Raw genomic sequence first — 22,181 nt, forward strand, 5'->3', positions numbered from 1 at the left:
TTCAGGGTGTGGTGGAATAATCAGTTTTGCTTAGGAGGTTCCTGCCTGAGTGACATCACCCAGAAGCATCTATGTGACAACATTGTAAAGTCAAAATTTCTAAATACTGAGGAAACTTTCCTCATTACTTCCTTTATTACCTCCTTTCAGCATATAATTCCTGGTATAGTTGGATGGGTTTGTAAAAAATAGGCTCCTTCTTCACATATTTCCCTTTTCCCATGAAATTTTCTATCACGATTATAGTAAATTTCATGCAGTCTTAATCTTCTTTAACAGGAAATGGTGCGGTGAAACGAATTTTATTAATGAGGATGTCCAGTAAACTGTGCCAGTGAGTCAGCTTACAATGTACCTCTGTACAGTCTAATGGAACAGATCTAAAAGAAATGCAGTTATTATACACATTAAAATCAGTTTGTCCCTAGCATATTTAAATTAATCAAACCTTGATCTAAATAGTTCTTTTCTGTGTGACCGGTCCTGCCGAGTTTGTTAGTAGATTTGAATGACTGATCTGGCAGACTACATTTTGTAGTGAAGTGAAATAGCGAGGAAGAGGTCAAATATGGGTGGTTCCACTCTGCGTAAGTCTCCATTATGACCACTGGAGGTCTCCCTCCAAATAAACAAAGAAGAGTTGTGTTTGCATTTGCTGTTTCAGTGTTAAAGCATCTACACAACGCTGAACGTGCTTCATTTTTTTTCTTCTTCTCATCGAGGCACCACCTAAATTCGACACCGCTCCTGTTTGGCCAAGCGCGCTCTGACGCCCTGCGAATTTACTTCAGTTCGTCCAGCCACAGTATCTGGGCTACTTTCTATGCAAGACTGCTGGAGGATTTTAGGGGTTGATCAGGCGTCGGAGCAAAATAGGTTAAACTTAAATGACCTCCGATCACGAAATGATCAGACAGCGTGTGAAAGCGCTTCTGGACAAACCTGGGAATGGGAACTGTGCCGACTGTGGAGCTGCAGGTAGGCTGGAGGAGTGGAGTCACTCTCAGATGCTGGACATCCAGTTTTAAGAGTGTTCATACATTCTGTGGCAATCCCAACTGAGACACACGAACGTAACTGCTTTAGTTTCTCTTCTCGGGCAGTTATGACACCTGTGCGATAGTTGACACAATGAAGATTTTCACACTGATGCAATACGTTTGTGAGTTCTGATAAAAAAACACAACAACAACCAATACTGTCAGTCGGAGGTTTTCAGTAGTTTCAGTAAAAAAAATTTTTTTATTATTATTATTTTTACTGTTCATGCTAAGTAGCCAAATGGGTGTTTATGTACGTGGTTGGTTTTCTTCTTCAGCTTGCAGACATGTGGTCACACACCCTGAGGAACACACCTAGTTGTTTAACATTAATCAAATCTGCAGCTCAGTATATGAGAGCATGCATGCATTTTCAAAAAGGTGTTGCTTGTGAAATTTACTTTCACTTATCTACTCTGCAGCCTTCAAGATTCTCTTGTGTGGAAGGCGACAAGCACATGAGAGCATCATATTAAAATACCAGTAATAAACACGGCTGCAGTTCTCTTGGAGTCCTTTCTTTCAGCTCTAAGTTTTGAACACACTCATACATTTTTAAATATATTTTTAGGCTCTGCGTGCATTACACTTTCTGTGTAGAATGACTTCAGTGTTAGACCGAGAGGGTGAGTCGGCGTGGGACTTGCTAACCACGCGGCAGCATCTTGTCTCAGTGTTACAGATACACGGTTTCGCATGTGCACAGTTTTTAAATTATGCTCGAGGAAGTAATCGAGCTCTTTGTTCTCATGCTCTCTTGCATGTGTGCGGCTTTGCCTTCCTCAGAGACGGTTTAAAGGCTGCTGAATGCTGACACCAATCTTGTTGCCCCAGTTCTGCGGTTCAGTTACAAAATAACCACAATGGCAGGTATAATATAGCCTCACGCTGGTCAGTGCAATGACGCTAAAAATTAAACTTCGAAATATATCTGCATCTCCTCACACCTTCACTGTATTATAACCCTGCTCAGCGTTTGTTCTCTGTACTAAATTTAAAAACATTTAGTGCAGCTTGTCATACTGCATGAGTTAAAAAAAGAAAAAAAAGAAGAGTGTGTGGTATACATAAAACTCTGTGAAGTTTTTTCTTTCCCTGCTTTTCAACTTTTAAACCTTTGCTTAAGCATTCATGTTAAAGGTGAATGTGATGTGTATTTATGTATCTATTCCTGCATACAGACGCTTATTAAAAACACGGGGTCTTGATATAAATACTGAAGATTTAGGCTGCCTAAATTTAGGTCCTAGAAACAAGCTTATTGCGCACTAGTAACTTCCTGTGTATACTATAGTGAGCATATGTGGAAATCTATTTATGCTGTGCGCTGATCATCTGCTTATGTTAAAGACGAAGAGGCAGAATGACCGAGAAACAACCAAGCTTTTATCGTTGGCTTGTCTTAATCTTGTTATGCTTCTGCCTGTGCTGATTTCTGTTCTTTCTCAGGCGACATTTGTAACATATTTGTGTTTATTTGAAATCTTAATCAACTACAGCAATGGTTGTTCTATTTGCCTGTGATAACCACTTTTCCCAGTTACTATTTGGAACCATTAGTGTCTGTCAGGAATTTTTCAGTGTGGCAGTTACGTAAGGTAAAATATTTTGTGTGTGTGTGGTCATATACCTCTTTATCCTGCATTACAGGCCCAGAGTGGGCATCGTACACCCTTGGCGTGTTTGTGTGTCACAGCTGCTCAGGCCTCCATCGAAACATTGCTCAGATCAGCAAGGTCAAATCTCTTATTCTGGATCCCTGGACCCCTTCTGAGTTGGAGGTGAGAAACCCAGTAGGAGATCCTCTAGTAAGTGGGGATCAGCAATCAGGCTTGAAATCACATCTGCACCCATCTCTCTCAAGCATCTATGAGCAGCTATCTTTCTGTCTCCCACACTTCCCCCTGCATCTCTGCTTGAAAAAATAATAAAGGTCATCTATATGAATTAAGCTTGGACTAAAAGAAATGGGCCAGCAGCTGACGGACACAACCAGCTTCTTTGTGTACTTATGCAAAGGCGTGTCTGTGTATACTTCTCTGCGTGCTGAGCAGCATCCTCAATTTTAAATACGAAGACACAAAAGTGCAGCAGTCAAACTTTGGGCAAAGAGTCAGCCAAACTAACACTGAGCTCCAAACACAGCATTTTGAATATCTACAGAAAGCTGTGAACACAAACAGATATTCCTTATAGAGTGAATGTTTTTTCCCCTCCTCCACAGTTTATGGACTCTGTTGGTAACAATGCTGCCAAAGCCATATATGAACAGCTAGTTCCTGCCTTTTACTACTGCCCCACCTTCAAGGATTGCACGTAAGTAATCCATCCTCTTTTGTTCCACTTTATGTTTGAGTCACCTCTAAATACGCAGTCAAAATGTAAAGAAAGTACACCCTCTTTCACTTCGAAGGTTTTACACATTAGTACATAATAAAAAATATTATGTTCCTCAGCAAATCTTGAAATTTGGTAAATACAACCTCAGACAAGCTACAATACACGACATACTGCACTGTGCCATTGTATATTTAACAAAGATTAAGCCAAATTGCAGAAGCCGTGTGAAAGTATAACCTTAGGGATTGAGAGGGAAGGTAGCACACAGGTTCTACTAATCAAATGAACTTGATTGATTGATCATCAGTAAGTGTGAGCACCTCAAAAAAGAAGTTTTGGCAGCTTGTTGTTCTGGATCATTCAGATACGCACTGACACAATGCCCAAGATGAAAGGCATTTGCAGTGATGTTATAGAAGCAATTGTTGCTGCCCACTAGTCTGGAAAGGGTTATGAGGTCATTTTCCAACAATTTCAAGTCCATCTTCCTAGAGTGAGAAAGATTCTTCACAAGTGGAAAACATTGTAAGACCTCTTGCCAACCATGTTAAATGTTAAAGTACATGACAGTAGAAAATTAGAAAAACAAAAGAAATATGGCACTTTAGAAGGGTCGCCTTGATGCCGCCTTCATGGCTTATGTTTGCAAAGTTGCATCTGAGCATACCAGAAATCTTCCTGAACAATGCCTTTTGGACAGATGAAACCAAAAGTCAAAAGTCTGGCCATAATGCCAAGAACTATGTTTGGTAAAAAAAATAAACGCAGCACCTCAGCACAAACACACCAAACCAACAGTCGAGCACAGTGACAAAGGGGTGATGATGATCATTTTAACACAGGCTAAGGACCAGATTATTTTTTATTATGTCTTGATATGTAAAACCTTTTAAATTGAAAGAAGGTTTCCATTTTCTTATTATGACTGCAACATGGATAAGCACAAAGCAGTGGGATATGACAGAAACTGTTTTTGTTTTTAGTAATAAGTATTGAAAACTATTAAAACTAGTAAATTTCTCTCTATATATGCTCTAAATTAATTGTTATTTTATGCAGTAAATATTAGCAATGGTGCCTTTAAGCCTGCAGCTGTTGGGAAAATGGATGTCTTCATTAACAAGTGGTTTTGGTTTGGCAGGATGACATTGATAAGAATGCCCAGTTCCTGTAGTATGAACAGGAAGCAGCAATTCAGCACGAGGGTTTCTTCTTAACTGTTCAGCGATATAAATAACAATTTTGAACAGCACCACAGTGACCTGTCATGTCAGAAAGTCTAAACGGGCATGTGTTGTGTTTTGGAGGGGTGACTGATGAGTGAAGAAAATAGGGATGAAAAAGGCAGATCCATTTACTACAGTGAAGAGCTGCACACACAGTAATACCGCAGCAGTTTGAACATACTGAGAAGATGCATACAAGTGCAATTATTATGATTATTATTATTAAGGGAACCAAAAAATACAGAAAATGGAAAAAAGGAGAAGAATATGACGCTAAAGAACATCACACACCATCTAATCGTTATTATGTTTGAAACAGGACAAGGGAGACACAAATGATAATTACAAGATGATGAGGTTGTATTTGATAGATGTTTGCACAAAATGAATCCACGAGGGTCGGCATCTGCGCAAGTTAATGAGATGTTTACAACAAATTAGCTGAGGCATGAAGTAAACATCAAACCCAGGCAGAGCTGAGTGTCTAACAGCCTCCGTTCTGCAGGGTCCTGCGGGATCAGTGGATCCGAGCCAAGTACGAGAGGAAGGAGTTTTTGTGCGTGGAAAAGCAGGAACCCTACTCGGCAGGTAAGAATACAACATACCTGTGCACAGTTATATGCATATAGTTATACCCTTTTACATGACCAAAAGAAGATGTATTTCTGCGTCTTACGCTGCACCACCCATTCAGTGTTGATTGAATCAGCGAGAAAGCGTCATCTATTAACCCAAACAAGGATCGAGGACAGAAAACACGCCACTTTACCACCTCCACTTCAAGTAATAATTCAGGAATTTGGGAATAAAGAAAATAATTGAAGGGCATAAAAACAGAAATGAGATATATCAGCTTAATTGGTGAGATGTTGGCAGGTGCTGTTGTTGCAGGAGGTACTATGTGACTTGGTAATGGCATCAAAGGGTGTAATAGGAAATAAATAGTCATGGTCCACCAGGCACCATCACCCAGTGCTCATTTACATAGCCCAGCCCAATTAGTCAGCTGTTTAGAGATAGATGGTGTGTCAGCATGGCTTATGTTGCAGAGACAATGAGGGTATGTCATCAAGTGAAGAAAACGGTCTTTTTCTGCCCTACAGATCCTTTTTATTCTCGTTTCTCACTAATTACCAAAACACCCTTTTCTCATTTTAGTTTATCTAAACTCAAACTTAATGTGTGAACACTTATCCATGCCTTTTGTGCTGAATCATGTCCCTTTCATAATGGACGTCTGGCTAATTGCCCAATGCAGTCTCATAAGAGACAAAGAAGCACCAGTGGAAACCAGACTCGGTTAATCAATAACGGACGCCTCTGCCACTGACTGGCAATGAGTGTGCAAATGCCAAGACTGGACTACTATGAGTCTGCCTGTTATGACTATTGTGATTTTCGCATGCACGAATGTATGACACAGCTAAGATTATGATGCGAAGATTATGTAGCGTTTCCAAAACAATCTTCTCTTATTCACTTCTCTGAATAATATGGACACACCCTCATTAGTGGACGTTACATTTAGAGTTCTCATTTCATATCGTCAGTATCGTCTGTTGAGTTGCACAATGGCCATGATTGTAAAATGAGGTGCATTGCATCGCTGGGTGTGTAGCAGAAAATCCCTATGCTGTTTAAATCATGGCATAAAAATTGCTTTTTTTCTACAGTCGCAAGGGCAGTATGCAGTCGATTCACAAAACCTAAATAAAATAGCAAACAGAAAATGTATTTGAATTGAATCCATGCTAAAAGCAATAAAATGCACTTTAAGATATTTAAAGCAGATGATATATTTAACACCGATGACAGGAGAAACTTTATTTATATAAAAACAAAACTCCAGTTATTCGATTGTTATCTTTATACATCTTTATTCTTTCTAACCAATGTCTGAACTGTTGGTAACTATTTATTTATATATTGTTTTAAGACCTTTATACACAGTGCATGTATGGTTTTCACCAAACTCTATTAATCGGTGCCAAAAAGATAGGCGTAGTTGTATTAATGACAATAAATTATTATTTATTTTAATATTTACAACTTTTTTGGACACTGTATGAAATGTTTAGATACAGAATATAAGTGCTGAAAATGGGCAAAAAGTTGAGGTTAATGTGTGAATAGTTAACCCGGCACTCTTTGAGATAAATGATTTAGTAGAACGGAGTAATTTGAAGTATTTTTATTGTGATTAGACCTTTTTTTCCAGAGCAGGCTGTCTTGTTTTTCAGGGCAATGGGGATCTTGTGTTGTGTGTTCATACCTATTCATAGGATCTTATTTAAAAGAGCCACACATAAAGGATAGCAGCATTGTAACATTGTGGGGTAGGCCTAAGTTCTGAGAAATCCACTCTTCTCTTTAGCAACTACTCAGAGTTGAGCAAAGTCTGAGGAAATGGGAAGCTGTCAGACGTGTGTATATGTTACCCAGATAAGAAATGATGGTCACAAACCATACATACTATCAAGCTTGAAAGACTGCTTCCCCTGGTAACGTCTGTTTGGAAAACAGGAAACAAGGCAAGTTAAATTTTGTTCAACCCGACAGAAAGCAGTTTAAAAAAAAATTGTACATTATATAATACAATACTTTGTTACTCAAAACCACACCTTCAGAAGGTGTGTGTGTGCGATTGTGTCTTAGAATTTGTAGTAGGGCAGCATCACAGATGGTAGGTTCACATGCTGTAGTCCACATGATGAGGAAGCAGAATGTGATGGGTAAAATCAACACAGTTCCCTTTTAACTAAGTCGTATGAGGTTGTCACTGGGTGTCTCTGAGGAACCTCGTGCATTTAAAAATTAGCATAAAGCTTAAGATTTGCTTTTGTTGTGCGCCAATATACAATCTGAAGTGTATTGTGCGTTGTATTGTTAGTGCTGCAGAGTAGATGTGCAAGGCAAGCAGGAAGGTTTGTAACTAATTGCTCTGGTCTCGTGTTAGTCAGGTCAGCTGAACATATTTAAAATGTAGACCGCAGATTTGAGTCTGGGCTAAGATCCTGGCACACATATGGATGTTTGCATGCAGAAACTAAAAGTCTTCTCAGTTGCAGGTAGAGAATATAAAGCCCTGTTATCATAGTCTCATGACAGTCAAACTTTGTCTCTCTGTCAATGCTCCCTTGTGTTGTGCTGTGCAGAGGTTTAGAGCATGTGAATATGCGTGCCTGCCGTGGAGGAAGAATGCCCTCTTTTGTGCATGAGCATTGTATACAACAGCGCACATAGATTTTATGCCAAAACATGCAGTATTCATCTGTGCAGGATCTGGAGAGAGACGGACACTGCCATCCGAAACTCCCTTTGCTCTTCCAAGTGTTTGCAAATCTTTAACTTTCTGTTATCTCAGTGAATCATTTCTCTTCTTCTCCTCTGTTCTGTCGTTGTGGAAGGTTTGACCCCATCCCAGAGGTGGAAGAAAACAGGTTCAGGTTCATAAATTATTGATGAAGCTATTGCTCAGCCACAGCAATAGGTTCTATTTGTGACTCAAAATGCATATTTAAGTAGGAAAGTGAAGAAAGATGCAGGTGTACCATAATTCTAGGTACTGTAATTTACTGTATAAATTTCTGGCACATCCTCCTCTTATTTTGAAGCCTCTGGCCTCTATAGCAATGTATTTAACCTCATGCAGCAGCAGCAATTAACTGAGGTGCTTTTTTTTTTTTTTTTTTTTTTGGTACAGTTTCTTGCGGGGGAAGTAGTTTTCGTTGTTTCTGACGAATCAATGTAATATATTACTAGGAACACATGCAGCTATTCATATCCAGTCAGATTTCCATTTAATTTTGATTAAGACCATTTGCTCACGTAGTATGCACCCTTAAACACTTGGCTGCCTAATTAGCCTTTTGAGTGCTACATGTAAAAATGGGGAAACTTTGTAGTTCACGTGTGACTATGGCGATTGCGTTGTAGCATCACAGTGTTGGTAGAGTAACAGCTGAGGAACAATACCCAAGTGTTTTTTGATTTCGTATCAACTTCAGCATCAGGATCTAGCTCTCTGTTATTTGGGTGCATTTTATATTTCCTTAGTGTTTCAGTTTTAATTGTCTGTATGAGAATAATGTTATTACGGTTTTGTGTGTGGCCATGGTCAAGAATAGGACCATCTACTACTGTGTGTGTGTCTATGTGTTTGTGGGGAGGAGAAAATAGGTGAATGATTGACATGATTATTTAGGTATGACTAAAAATAAGTGGAGTCATTCACTGCTCCCGATTGTTCAGTTACAGCTATGAAACAAACGTGCTTAGTGTGTGTGCTAGCATATTTGTTTCAGTCATTTTCAGGCTTGTAGATCAGTAGAAGCTTAATTATTTATGTATAGTAAAAGCCATTACTGAGGTTCTTAGAACAGTGGTCACAAATACTAAAAGGGTACACACACAAGCACAAGGTCATCAGTATGTCTTTCAGTGGCCTCCACCAATGTTGTTACTGGTTAGCTCTTCAAGCGATTGTGTAATAGGCGTTTAATTCACCGGATGAGTAACCACAAGACGTGGTTGTGCAATAATATAACTTATGTTTTCTTTAGCATTTGGATTAGTTTAAACCTATTTAGCAAGACAATGTGGGTTTAGGGATTTCCGTACTTGCTTTCTGGAATTAAAGTGTCAGCCATGAGTGTAAGGCGGCATGAGTCAATTTTTTTTTTTTTTTAATGGCAAGTGGATATAAAAGCTTTGTGTATTGTGCAATTGCTGCAACTCTTCAGAACAATTTCTGTCTAAATATATCAAAATAGTAGGAGTTAACCTGGCAAAGCAAATTAAACCATATAATTTTAGATTTTATTTGAAACATAGCATGAACATAAGCGATGGGAACTGAACACTGAACAGGGTCAGAAACAAAGGTCCAAAACAAATGCCAATGCTACAGTATATGCAGAGAGGCTATCATTGTTTTATAATGTAAATGGATCAGCCTTAAAAGTGACAGTTTTCTTCTTGCTCTAAATCACCCAGTGCACATTTATCTATCTGATTATCAAGTTAATAACAGTTTGTTTATTTGTGGACATTTCTTAGATGTGTGTCTGAGATTTTCAGCATTAATAAAAGTTGTTTTGCTTTCACCCCCAACCTGTGTTTCTCTCCTCCTGGCAGGCTACAGAGAAGGGTTTCTGTGGAAACGTGGCAGAGACAATGGACAATACCTAAGCCGAAAATTTATTCTGTCCGAGCGAGAGGGTGTGCTTAAATACTTTAACAAGCATGACGTGAGTTCTGTCTGTTTTGCTTACACTCTATCACTTCATACATGTCCTGATTTTTCTCTTTGTAATATATGAAGTTGTATAAATAAGGAGCCTGTGTGTTTTGGCAAATGTGGTTATCTCCTAGTCTACAATTGGTTAATAATGTGCAAAAACAGCCTTGATAATGGCGAGAATGTTTAACAAAAAGTCTTTACTTTCTGCAGGCCAAAGAACCTAAAGCGATTATGAAGATCAATACTTTGAATGCCACTTTCCAGCCATCCAAAATGGGCACTGCCCATGGCCTGCAGATAACCTACTTAAAGGACAACAGCACTAGGAATGTCTTTGTTTACCACGAGGATGGAAAGGTGAGTTGACACGCCCCGTTTGGTGTTTCAGATGGGAAATCGTGAGCTTGGGAAAGTTAATGTGTCCCTCTAGAGGAAAAGGTTGGCAATTACAATTCAACATGTAACAAATTTACTTTAGTAAGAGCATCACAGGGATCTGTTTAATTAAAAATAGTGACCAATATATTTGCCAATAGCTTAGTTTCAGATGGTTTTCTTACAAAGCATTTTTAAGAAGTTACCTTGTTAGTGGAGTTAATTGGGGATGGGACCAATGGTTTAAATGACATGATAATGTGTAACTTAGCCATTATACTTCCTTATGTCCTTCTCTTAAGGAAATAGTGGACTGGTTCAATGGCATCAGAGCAGCTCGATTGCGCTACCTGCAGGTGGCTTTTCCTCTAGCTCTAAACTCTGAGGTGAGTAAGTGCTCTCATATATGGGCTCCTGCATGAAGGCAGCTACAACTAAGGTGGCTGAAGACAAGTTTTTCCTTTTCTTTTGAACTTGTCATTATGAAGGTAATATTGCACACAATAATGGCATCTTTTGTGCTTCAATCTGGTTGCTGTACTCATGATTTAAGCTCATGTAGAGGTTTAATTTAAACCTTTTGCAGGTGTTTTTAACTTCAGTACAGCTCGGTAAACTGTATTTATTTCTAAAATGTCAAATTCAATTCAATTCAGTTTTATTTATGTAAAACACTAAATCACAACAACTTCTCAATGTGGTTTAACTGCAAACCAGTAGTCAGTTTAATATAAGCATGCGCACATATACAGTTAAAAAAGAAACGAACAACAAATCAAACGTTTTCCTGAAATGATTGAGTATGTTTCTTTTTCTTTGTGCAGCTGCTGCCAAAGGTAACCAGAAACTACCTAAAAGAGGGCTACATGGAGAAGACTGGTCCAAAGGTGATTTTGTTTTGTGTAGATAAATTGCCGATCATATAGCACAGGAGAAAAATAAAATAAAAAAATCACAGTGATGCCGTCAAGATGACTTCGATGTCTTGTTTTCTGTCCTGCAGCACACAGAGGGCTTCAAGAAGAGGTGGTTTACGATGGATGACAGGAGGCTCTTGTATTTCAAGGATCCACTGGTAGTAAAGTTTCACCAGTAAAACATATGAAAATAATTTTAATTACACACTGTGACCAGCAGATGGTGCTGTGATGTTTCTCTACAGTCAATTCTTGTTTTTAAGAGACCATGACCCAGAATTTGTGCAAGTAGCCTTTAGCACAGCGCCTTTGATTTTATTCACACGTTTTGTGTGTTTTTATACTTTAATGAAACAATTTCCATATCCATTAACTCTTCTGAATTTAAGTTTGATTCAGGTACATAAAACTACATTACATACATTAAAACTGCTTCTCTCTCTGCTTGTAGGATGCCTATGCACGTGGTGAGGTCTTCATCGGTAGTCAGGAAAATGGCTACATTGTGCTTCCCAACCTCCCTTCCACTATCCAGGGTTACCATTGGCCATTTGGAATAACAATAGTGACCCCAGATAGGAAGTTCCTCTTTGCATGTGAGACCGAAGTGGAGCAGAAAGAATGGATCACTGCTTTCCTTACAGTTATTAACAGACCAATGCTGCCTCAGGAGTATGCAGGTTAAAATAAAAAAAAATTACAAAACACATACAGTGCTGTGCAAAAGTCTCGAGCCACCCCTCATTTTTTAATATTTTGCTAGGAAATGTGCAAAGATACAAAAAAGTGCTGTGTAAATAGTTATCAGGAATTGTTCTCAATGCTTCTTTAAGGATGTTCAAAGCTCTTCTTTGGATGTTGGCTGGCTTTTGTTCCATTCTTTGTTGAGATGATCTCACACTGATTCAGTAACGTTGACCTCCGGGCTCTGGGGAGGCCAATCCATGGCTGATACTGTCCCATTGTGTGTTTTCTATCAAAGGTATGCTTTTACTGCACTTGCAGTGAAAAATGAAGCTGCTGCCAATCTGACAATTTCTAGATAGTATTGCACAGTGGATCAAAATCAGATACTTTTCTGTGTTCATAATTCCATCGTCCATCCATCCAAACATCCTTTTCTGCTCATCCTTATTAGGGTTGTGGGTGGACTGGAGCAGGTATAGGGCAAGAGTCAGGGTACACCCTGGACAGATCGCCAATCTGATGCAAGGCTCATATTTCCACCAATTTTGACAAAATCTGACACACAACTGGCTGAAAACCATGACAGAGCTTGGTTGTAGAAACTTACACTGTTGTGTACACTTTTTAGCTCAAAGCTCTTTGGGAATCACCTTATTAGTACATAAATACTATTTTGTACCTGTCAAACTGTGTTATCTTTGGCATTTGTTAAGATTCAACAAAAGAAATGGTAACAAATTTTAAATTGGTTCTAGTCTGTTATGTGCAGAGACAGCACCGGCTCATGTCCTAAATGCCTTATAATGCTTGAAAGAGTAACAGGTTAGTCTTGAATGGTTTAGCGAAACAAAACATAAGATATTCTTCAGGTCAAGAACAAGACCTGGACTTAAAGTGAGTGAAAAAGCAGCTGATGTCAAAAGAAGATCTTTAGAAAGAATGAAACAAAGTCGGGTCCTTGGAAGCAAAATATAAAGAAATAAGGAGTGGCTCAAGACTTTTGCACAATACTGTAAATCGTTTTTTAATACATAGAAGAACGTGCCACTATTTTCTTAACTCATGTGGCTCTATTTTCTTTCTCCTTTTCTACAGTGGAGGCATATTTTAAGCACAAACCGTGATGAGGACGAAGAACTTGGTGCAGGGTGAGGAATATAGAAACTGCCGCTGGAAGAAGAAAAAAACCTTGACATCTTGTAATAGAAGCACTTACGAAAACTGAAGGCTCACATAGAAAACAGCCTCACGGTGACACAGCTTTGATTATTTGGCATTCCAGCAGTTACCCTTTTGTCTCTGCCTGTCGTCTTCGTCAGCCTCACCTACATGATGTGCCAGACACGTTTCGTGGGGAGCCATGAATGTTAGCTAACTCATCTGCTATGTGGTCTGACTTACTTTCATACTTGAAACAGGACATTTACACTGAATGTGCAGATGTGTGTGTGTCTGTAAACTTGGAGTTAGAACGGCTGCTGCTCACGAGATTTCAGTGTAGTGTTCTGTCATCAGTAACAAGATTACATTTCAGATGTATGAACTGCAAACTTCTGACCAATTATATGCAGACCAAAACAGATTTATCTGACATCAAACTGCATGTTAACATCATTAAGGTGGTATACATACATTATTTTATATTAGACTTTCTGTAAAAATATGTGTAATTCTGAATGTATTTATTTTTTTTAAACTGTCTAATTTTCTATGTGCCACACAGGTAGAATAAACAATTTTTGCTTTTTTTTTGTTAGCACAGATGTAATCAATGTAACAACTAAGTACTGCCTAGCCTTACTGCTTCTTCTATATATACACAACTATTTAAATATTTCCTTTATGTCATGAGTTATTATCCAGCAGAGGGAGACATAGGAAAGGCTTTAGACTAAAAAAGGCTCCAGCAGCTTAACTTCATCAAACCAGTGATTGCTGGTCTACACTTTAAGTGATTTGTGAAAGCAGCCCTAGGAAAAAGGCACAACAAGGTTTGAGCACTACTGTCATTGGACTGTCGCACAATTTGTTCAAACCTGAAGAGCTGACGTCAATCAGCGTGAACACGCACATGCTCTCTGCTGCGCTCAGTGATCTGTAATTGCATGCTTTGTATTGTGTAACTGTCCAAGAAGAGAATTTGTGTAAGAGAAATATGATGTATACATATTTTTTTTATTGTAGTTTTAAGTTACAAGAAAGAAGTTACACACTGAAAAGTAGTAAACCAAATAAACAATACTCTTAACTTCAAGGCTAAAAGAAAGAAACATGGGCATGTACAGTAAGTGCAGTACAGTATGTGGTTTCTGTGACTGAGATGGAGTCTTTCTAAGCAACAGTATATAAAATGTCATCTGTGATTCTTATATTAATTATAAGTTAAATACTGTTAACCGATTAAAGGTGACATACTGCTCAAAATGTTAAGAAAACATGGCACTATATACCCAATTTATATACGAATGTACAGAAAACACATACATGCAGTACTGTGCAAAGGTTTTGAGTCATCGGTCATTTCCTTTTAATCTACTTCCAAAGACCCAGACTTTCTTGTTTTTAAGGTGGTCTTGAGGATTAGTTCTCCAGGTTTTCTGTTGTTGTTTTCTGGAGATTGGCTGCATTTTCACCCATTTTCAGTCCAATTCTTGTACCTGACATCACAAAATAGCATTTTGTTGCTTTTTGCTATAGAAAAAATGATTTAAATTATTGAAGCATTTAAAAAGGCACAAACTAATGCAACTCAAAGGATGAAGGCAAAAGGCTTTTTTAAAAATTGTATCTTTAGCTTTGATGTTACTGTTGCAAAAACACATCAATTGTTCCCATTTCTTTAGTTGAATCCAAAAATGCCAAAGATAAACAAAGATGGGCATAAAAATATTATTTTTGCATCAACAAGATTGAGTTGATTTCTCAAGGGCTCTAGCTGAAAACCTAGCTTATCTCAGTATAGTGTGCAGATGTCCTTAAAAAATACTGGGGAAACTGGACAAGTGGAAGAAGAAGCAGATGAACAGTATCTGAAGGTCAGGGTGGTGATATCATATTATCTAACAAATGGACTGAAAATCAGGTTTGAAGTGATGAATGCAAATTTGAAATTTTTGGTTAAATTGATTAATATGTGTTAAGGAGGTCAAGAGATAACAGTGAGCATCTACAGCCAAGTGTAAAACATGGTGGAGGCTCTGTCATTGTCTGATGCTGCATATAAGTCAGGGGTGTTGGCTTCAAGTTTTAGCATGGAAATGATCCCAAACACACTGCCAAGACTGGAGGTCAACTTTACTGAAGCAGTGAGGGATCATCTTGACAAAAAACAGAACAAAAGGGATCCAACATCCAAAGAAGAGCTTCAAATGTCCTTCAAGACCCCTAAAGAACTATTCCCAATGATTATCTAAAGAGACTTCCAGCTTGTTAGAATTCTATGATCTCTGTGTTTGACTTATATACAGTATTTCAATGTATGTTTGCACGTTTCGATAAATCACTGCAGCTATTTCCCTGCAAAATATAAAGAAATGAGAGGTGGCTCAAAACTCAGCATTTAAATACACTGTCATGATTTGCATGGATTTCAAAAAACAAACAAAAAAGAAACAAACAGAGAAATAAAAAAAAATTACAGATGTTTCATGTACAATACTTCAGGTCTCTATAGCTCTTTATTTCTCACTTCACTCCCATGCTCTTATTCCTATCTAAAGTGCTGTTCTCTTCTATCCAAACTATTTTACATGCAGAAAAAAAAAAGTAGTATTTACACCATAATGACCAAAAAAAGCCCAATTTTATATTCCTGTATATTGCATACAGTGTGTTTGACTATCTGTTTTTAATAATTTAACAAAAAATACAGATCAGGAACAGTGGTTGCATTACAGCTCTTCAAAACTCAAATGTCTAAATTTGTTTAAACATTATATTAATATGGATTCATATCTGAATGCTGTTAATGCTCATTGTATCCAAAATAGCGACACCCATTTGCTTTTACTAGATTTTTGTGTTAAAATAATACAAATCCCCCCCACCCCCAAATCCACAGCTGAAACAGACTAAATTTATGCTGGTGAGCTAACCCGGCTCCAGGGAGCCTGTTGAATCATTGATTTGACCACAAACTGTACAGAGGACCCTTCACTACACATTTACTATTTGAACATTCATCCGTAACATCCGAAGAAAATGACAGTTGCATCTAACACAATAATTATATGCAGAAATTAAACTGCTTTAAAAACATGCATTTTATCTCTGCAACAAACAAAACAAAAAAGACCCTTCAAAATAAAAGAAGGACACCAGGCAATGGTGAAGATAATTGTGTAGCTGCAGTTGAAAAAGGGTAATAACTGAGGTGTGCCATCTTTGCCTTTTGCCAATTATAACCTTGGGCTACATTTACAGCTACAGAAGGAGATGGGTGGGGAAAAGCAAGACGCACATACACATGATGCAGGAAGGCAACGAGACTAGTGAGGACAACAGTGAGATTGTGTGTACTGACACAATGACATCTGAAAATGGACGAGCAGAAGGTCGAACGGGTTTATACCTCGCTGGAGCTGACTCCTCCTTTCTGATCACACCAGATATGAACATGTACAGTATGGAAATAAGTGGCACACACACACACACACACACACACACACAGAGAGCCAAAGAGTGACTGGGGCAGGCTTTTAAGACCGGCAGCAGCCAGTGCCCTTCATTTCCTTGTTCACGTACTCATGGAGCTTAAACTTCTCACTGGGATCCTTCATGGACCTGTGCTTCAGCTCCCTGAGGAAAAGGAAGAGGATATTGAGGTAAAGGACCTTTACACACATTAACCTATTTTTGAAAATCCTGTGTTAGTTGACTGAATTGGCTGTCAGTCAACTAACACAGGAGATTCACATTCATACCTATGGACAGATTAGAAAATGCTCAGACTGAAATACTAAAACTGGACTGTGAGAGAAAGCCCGTGCAGAAAAGGGGAGAACAAGCAGAAGTCAGAGGTAGGCAAAAAATTTAATATTGTGTAACCACCTGACTTTCTGCCATTCTTTTAGCCAAATAAAGACAAAAATAAACACTAGTAAGGGAAAACTATTATTTAAATCTGTACTTCAGATCTTTATTGAAACATTTGCAACTTCAAGGAAGCATTTACACGAGTAACAAATCTTTTTGACTCCACATTGACGTCCATGTTTATATGAAAATACTAAATGTTTTAAATTAAAAACCACATTTTATATTCATACATCCTTTATATAATCCCTGACACTTGCAAAGAGAAATATACTTACTTGGCCACAGCAGTGAAAGCCAGCTCTACATTGAGGCCTGACCTGGCGCTGGTCTCCATGAAGGGAACTCCGAATTCCTGCAGAGCCAAAGCAATGAATCTTAATGCAAAGTGCTTTTTTTGTGCTCTCTGTGATGTTTGTACTAAAACCTCAAAAAAATAATCTTTTCTTTCTTAATTTTTTAAGAAGCAGCTTTGAGCAGAGGAGCTCAAGACACTGGAGAAAGATGTTTACAGTCATAATAAACTGCAAACCTGTCCATTAATCTGTTTGCCATTTATGGCAAACATTCAGCCATGTGCTGCATTGAAACATTGCTAAGGTCTGAATTTCCTAAATTTTGATTTGTGATTTGATGCAAAACATCTGTTCCACCGTATCCCAAAGGTGCTCTATTGGATTGAGATCTGGTGACTTTCGAAGCCATTTGAGCACAGTGAAATCATTGTCATGTTCCAAAAACCAGTCTGAGCCATCAGAAGATGGGCAGGATATGGTTAGCAATAACACTCAGGTAGGTTGTGCTGTTTAAAAAAAAAAAAAATGCTTGATTTGATTAAAAACAGGTGGCATGGTGGTTAGGACTATTGTCTCACAGCAAGAAGGTCCTGAGTTCAGGCCAGGGTGGAGTTTGCATGGGTTCTCCCTGGGTGCTCTGGCTTCCTCCCACAGTCCAAAGACATGCAGTTAGTGGGGTTAGGTTAATTGGAAGCACTAAATTAGATGTGAGTGTGATTGGTTGTCTCTGTCTATGTGTTAGCCCTGTGACAAACTGGCGACCTGTCCAGGGTGTACCCTGCCTCTGGCCCTAAGACAGCTGGGATAGGCTCCAGTGCCCCCCACCGACCCTGAAAAGGATAAGCGGAAGCAAATGGATGGATGAATTAAAAATGTGCTGAAATATATCCCGTGGACCATTACTACACCAACAGACGCCTGAATGGTTATAGAAGGTAGGAGCCATTTAGTTTTTACCAAATGAATGTTGCAGCAGAAATCAAGACTCAAACCAGGAAATATTTTTTCCAATCTTCTGCTGTCCAATTTTGGTCAGCCTGTAAAATTTGTAGCCTCAGTTTCCCATTCCAAGTGTAGCCCATCTACTTCAAATTTCGCAATGCCGTCCACTCAGAGATTCTGTTCCGCACACCTTGGTTTTAACAAGTGTTTTTTTCAGTTACTGTTGCCTTCCTATCAGCTCCAAGCAGTCTGGCCATTCTTCTCTGACCTCTGACAAAAACAAGGCATTTTTACCAAGATAGCGCTCACTGGATAGTTTCTCTTTTTCACACCTTTCTCTGTAAACTCGAGAGGGAGCTGTGTGGTAAAATTCCAGTAGATCAGCAGTTTCTGAAAACACACTAACAACCATGCCTCAAAGTTACCTCCCGGTCTGATGCTCGGTTTGAACTTTGTCTTGACAATGTCTACATGCCTGAATGTACCGAGTTGCATTAGATATTTGCGTTAATAAGAAACCTCATGAAATGGCCTATAAGTGTATGTATAAAAAGTTAACACAGCAGGATTAAGCTTGAAAGAACAAATTGTGACTGGTGGATAAAAACTGCATAAAAATGTAGTGCCCAGCAGCTTCACACTTGTTCACTTGTAGATAATCCAGCTCGGTGCCATCTCCATGCTTTCCCTCTGCAGGCAAATTTGTATCAGCAAACAGAGATGATAACTGATGTGTCTTTTTCCTTCCAGGCTGAGCCCCGAGTTACTTATTGGCACTTTATTGCTGCCATTTCTAAAAAGAATTGCTTGGCAGTTTACCTTTTTTTTCAGTGCACTTGGTTTTGAGGCAGTGCAAGGATTTGCAGTCGCACTGAAGAAAGAGCTATAAAACTGGGGATGACTGACAGTCGATACATGTTATGCAGAAGCTCATAAAACACGATGAGCCATAAGACACAATTCTACAGAGTAAATACTGACTATCACATTTTTATTATCTATGGGGGAGAAAACACATCCGAGTCTTATCTTCCGTTTCCTAACAGCAGAAGGAAATCTCAGATAAAGAGCTAGAGTGAGAATGCAAACGGATCTCCAGATAATCACACATTTCTGTAATATTTATAATCCTCATGCTTGCCATAAAAATCCAATCAGCCATATAAATCCCTTTGGAAAAGCACATATACAGAAAAATTAATGTCTTCACTGTTTAGAAAAAGATTGGGGCAAAATTTCTGTTTATATTGTGTGGAGCTTCAGACTATGACACAGCTAAACAAATCCCCATGCATCTTAGTTCTTCACCTTAGCAAGTCTCTCACCATCTTCTCTCTTCACCACCCTGTCATGAGTGGCATCAGCCTGATGAGACAGGAAAAACAAGGTTACAATCCAGCATCAAGCAACCATCAGCATCAGCGCCAAATATGCTTTCACCAATTGCAGGCTTTTTGCCATATATAAGCCTCGTTCTGATCCGATGGCAGCTAAGAAGTCTCGGGATGCTATTAAAAGGCTGTTATGGCACGTTAGGTGACTGAAAGTAGACAGAGCTCTGAGCCAAAGACATCTGTTCTCTGCTTAGAAAGAATGACAGTTCCAGAAAATGTGTTTCGCTAATATTTGCAAATTTGATTGACAGTTATTAGATGTGTGCGCACACAGAATGACTCAGGACTCATTGGCAGAAGAGATGTTGTATTTCAACTGGACCCTCATGGCTAAATAAAGGATACATAAAAAAAAACAGGTTTTTAAGCAAATGTCACCAATAATCAACTGACTGAGCTTCAAACAGCTTTAGCAAGTAGTTGTGCTTAAGCACAGACATCAGTTGATGCTAAGCATGCGTCTGTTGGAGCAGCAAATTATTACTGATACTTAGAAATACAACGATACTTATTTTTTCTGAATTTTCTTAGATGCAACATTAGAGAACTTTTTTGTGTGTGTTTTGGTATTTGTCGCTATTAACAAATCCCATAAAAGACAAAATCCAGTTCAAAAATCAAGTGTGCATTATATTGTCCCTCACTTCCAAGCCCTGTTAAAGGCTTTAAACCAAAGGCAAGACCCAACAGTTTCATTGTCAGGTGCTAACTTGATAGTGGAAGAATTTACATTAGGTGCCACAGTAATGGGTGTGTATAAAAATGATGGGACTTCTGTGAGTGTCAGATTGAGTACCTTTAAGCACAAATCAGGTCAGATTATTGCCCAAAGCTGTCCTTTCAAACATGTAACACATGTGTTTAAAGTATTTCCACATGCCCACTCACTGTGTATCCAAAGGGCAATTATCTGTGCCACTATCATATCCCTGTCAGATGGGTTTTGTACATGTGAGCTGGCAGCTCACTCAGGTAATCTCTAGAAAAGTTCGGTATTGCAACGCATGTGTAAAAAACTGTTACCGCTATGAAAGAATTTCAGTGCCTTGCCTTGTTTCCAAGCAGCATGAGCACTACATCTTGTTGGGCGTATTCGTGGATCTCAGTCAGCCATGCCTGATAAACACAAGAAAAGAAGAGACAAGGATAAATGTGTGGTATGCATATGGAAGGACTCCGAAAAAGCAAACCCTGTCTGGGACTTCGCAAGGACAAGCTCAAACATTAAATCTAATCACAAAGAGTGACAAAAATAAAGGGTAAAGAAAGAGGACAGAGGATCTGGGGAATCGCAATATTTTAAGATTTTAACAAACTGTATAGTAAGATTGTAAAAAATATCATCATCAGTTAAAATCAGCTGCATCGTGGTTTAACTGTAATATGTGCCGTGGGGAGAGAAAGTCATCCAGGGGAACAAACAGCCTTTCTTACTGTGTGAGCTTCGACAGCTGCTGAACCGTCCGTTCACTGTTAATGAGCAATTAGTTAGCTCAAACAAACACCTGCTGAAATATTCCCCGCCGTCTCAGCACAATGCCTAATTGTACCCACAGCTAGTTATTCTGCATAAGTTTCTGCAGGTGATCAATCCTTTTTTTGTTTAGTGGTCCCACTCAGACAACTACAGTTAAGTCTGCTGATGACACTGCATTTGTAAAGGAATTTCTCAGCGTCTCTGTGTGCCAGCATATGGCCGAGGGAGACTATAAGCAGGTTTCATGTAAATCCACTATAAACCGTATGTGTCGCCTTGATGTGACTTCTTGGTATGCAACAGTTTTGTTTATTCAAAAATCTGGAACCTAAACGATAAACTTTGTCTCCCCAGTTTTGGATTCAGCTTTTTTGATGTCTTTTAAAAGGAAAACAACTAAAACAAAAATTCAGGTTTTTGGAGAAAAGCAGAGTTTGTTGCAATGCAGTTTATTGAGCTTCTCCTGATAAAAGCAGAGTCACCTAAGAAAAGAAGCAGAAGGAACAGTAAAGCGACAACGAAGTGATCCCGGGACGTCAAACCTTAAGCAAGCAAAGTGAGTGAGAGACAGACGAAGGACAAGCAAAAGGCAGAGGGAGACAGGAGCCACTGGCTCCGATTTCTTTGTTACAAAGAAAAAAAACACAACAAATATATTGTACACAAGCACAGACGATATGTGAATCCTAATCAGTCACAATATGTAGGGACAGCTGACTAATCAGGACAGTCGGGCTGATTGCTGATGGGCTGGTTTATGTTCACCTCTCTTTTGAGACGGATGAGTGGGAAAAATTAGTTCTGACAACTACTTTATTTTTTCCACTATCTCCATTCATCTAACAGCATCATAGTAAATCAGATGAATTCTATCATCTGAGCGATTTCTCATAGGGGCGTTGGAGGAAGATGCTGTCAAATATGCTATGTGAACCGACCTGTTTACCAGAAGACAGATCCCAGTTGCAGCTGGGAACGAGGAAATGTGGATGAAATTTTGTGTTATCAGTTTAGGCTACAAGGCTAGTACAACGTTTGATATAATACCAATACATATAACTGAGGTTATTAGCCTAGTTTATTTTGCGCAGCCCAGTAGGTATGAGATGAATCACAGATGGCCTACCATTTTAAGTTAAAAAAAAACTTAATTTAAAGGTTCCAGTAGGATCTATGTGATATTGAATAACTCCCCTATAATAGAATTTTGT

The 22,181-nt window shown here is 38.8% G+C and overlaps 2 protein-coding genes across 2 annotated transcripts in view; one reads left to right on the forward strand and one right to left on the reverse strand.

The window, feature by feature from the left end:
- The first annotated feature begins 735 nt into the window (after nt 1-735).
- LOC146633739 (arf-GAP with dual PH domain-containing protein 1-like) lies at nt 736-13,257 on the forward strand. The gene is made up of 11 exons (XM_085352459.1): nt 736-978; nt 2,691-2,821; nt 3,265-3,356; nt 5,112-5,194; nt 9,743-9,855; nt 10,059-10,205; nt 10,526-10,609; nt 11,048-11,110; nt 11,227-11,298; nt 11,592-11,820; nt 12,923-13,257. The coding sequence occupies exons 1-11, from the start codon at nt 888-890 to the stop codon at nt 12,949-12,951; spliced, it is 1,134 nt and encodes a 377-aa protein (XP_085208585.1). The 5' UTR covers nt 736-887; the 3' UTR covers nt 12,952-13,257.
- A 3,267-nt stretch (nt 13,258-16,524) lies between these two features.
- Nucleotides 16,525-22,181, reverse strand: part of LOC146633740 (ras-related protein Rab-26-like) — a 58,529-nt gene continuing 52,872 nt past the window's right edge. Inside the window, exons 6-9 of the mRNA XM_085352460.1 lie at nt 20,544-20,609; nt 19,408-19,464; nt 17,140-17,216; nt 16,525-16,624 (exon numbers count right to left, since the gene is read on the reverse strand). Coding sequence (XP_085208586.1) covers nt 16,525-16,624; nt 17,140-17,216; nt 19,408-19,464; nt 20,544-20,609 — 300 coding nt within the window. The remainder of the gene's footprint in view (nt 16,625-17,139; nt 17,217-19,407; nt 19,465-20,543; nt 20,610-22,181) is intronic.

This window comes from Diplotaxodon limnothrissa, linkage group LG4 (assembly GCF_057381915.1).
Source record: "Diplotaxodon limnothrissa isolate DT_005_m linkage group LG4, D_limnothrissa_male_GT1.1, whole genome shotgun sequence".
Taxonomy (NCBI): Eukaryota; Metazoa; Chordata; class Actinopteri; order Cichliformes; family Cichlidae; genus Diplotaxodon; species Diplotaxodon limnothrissa.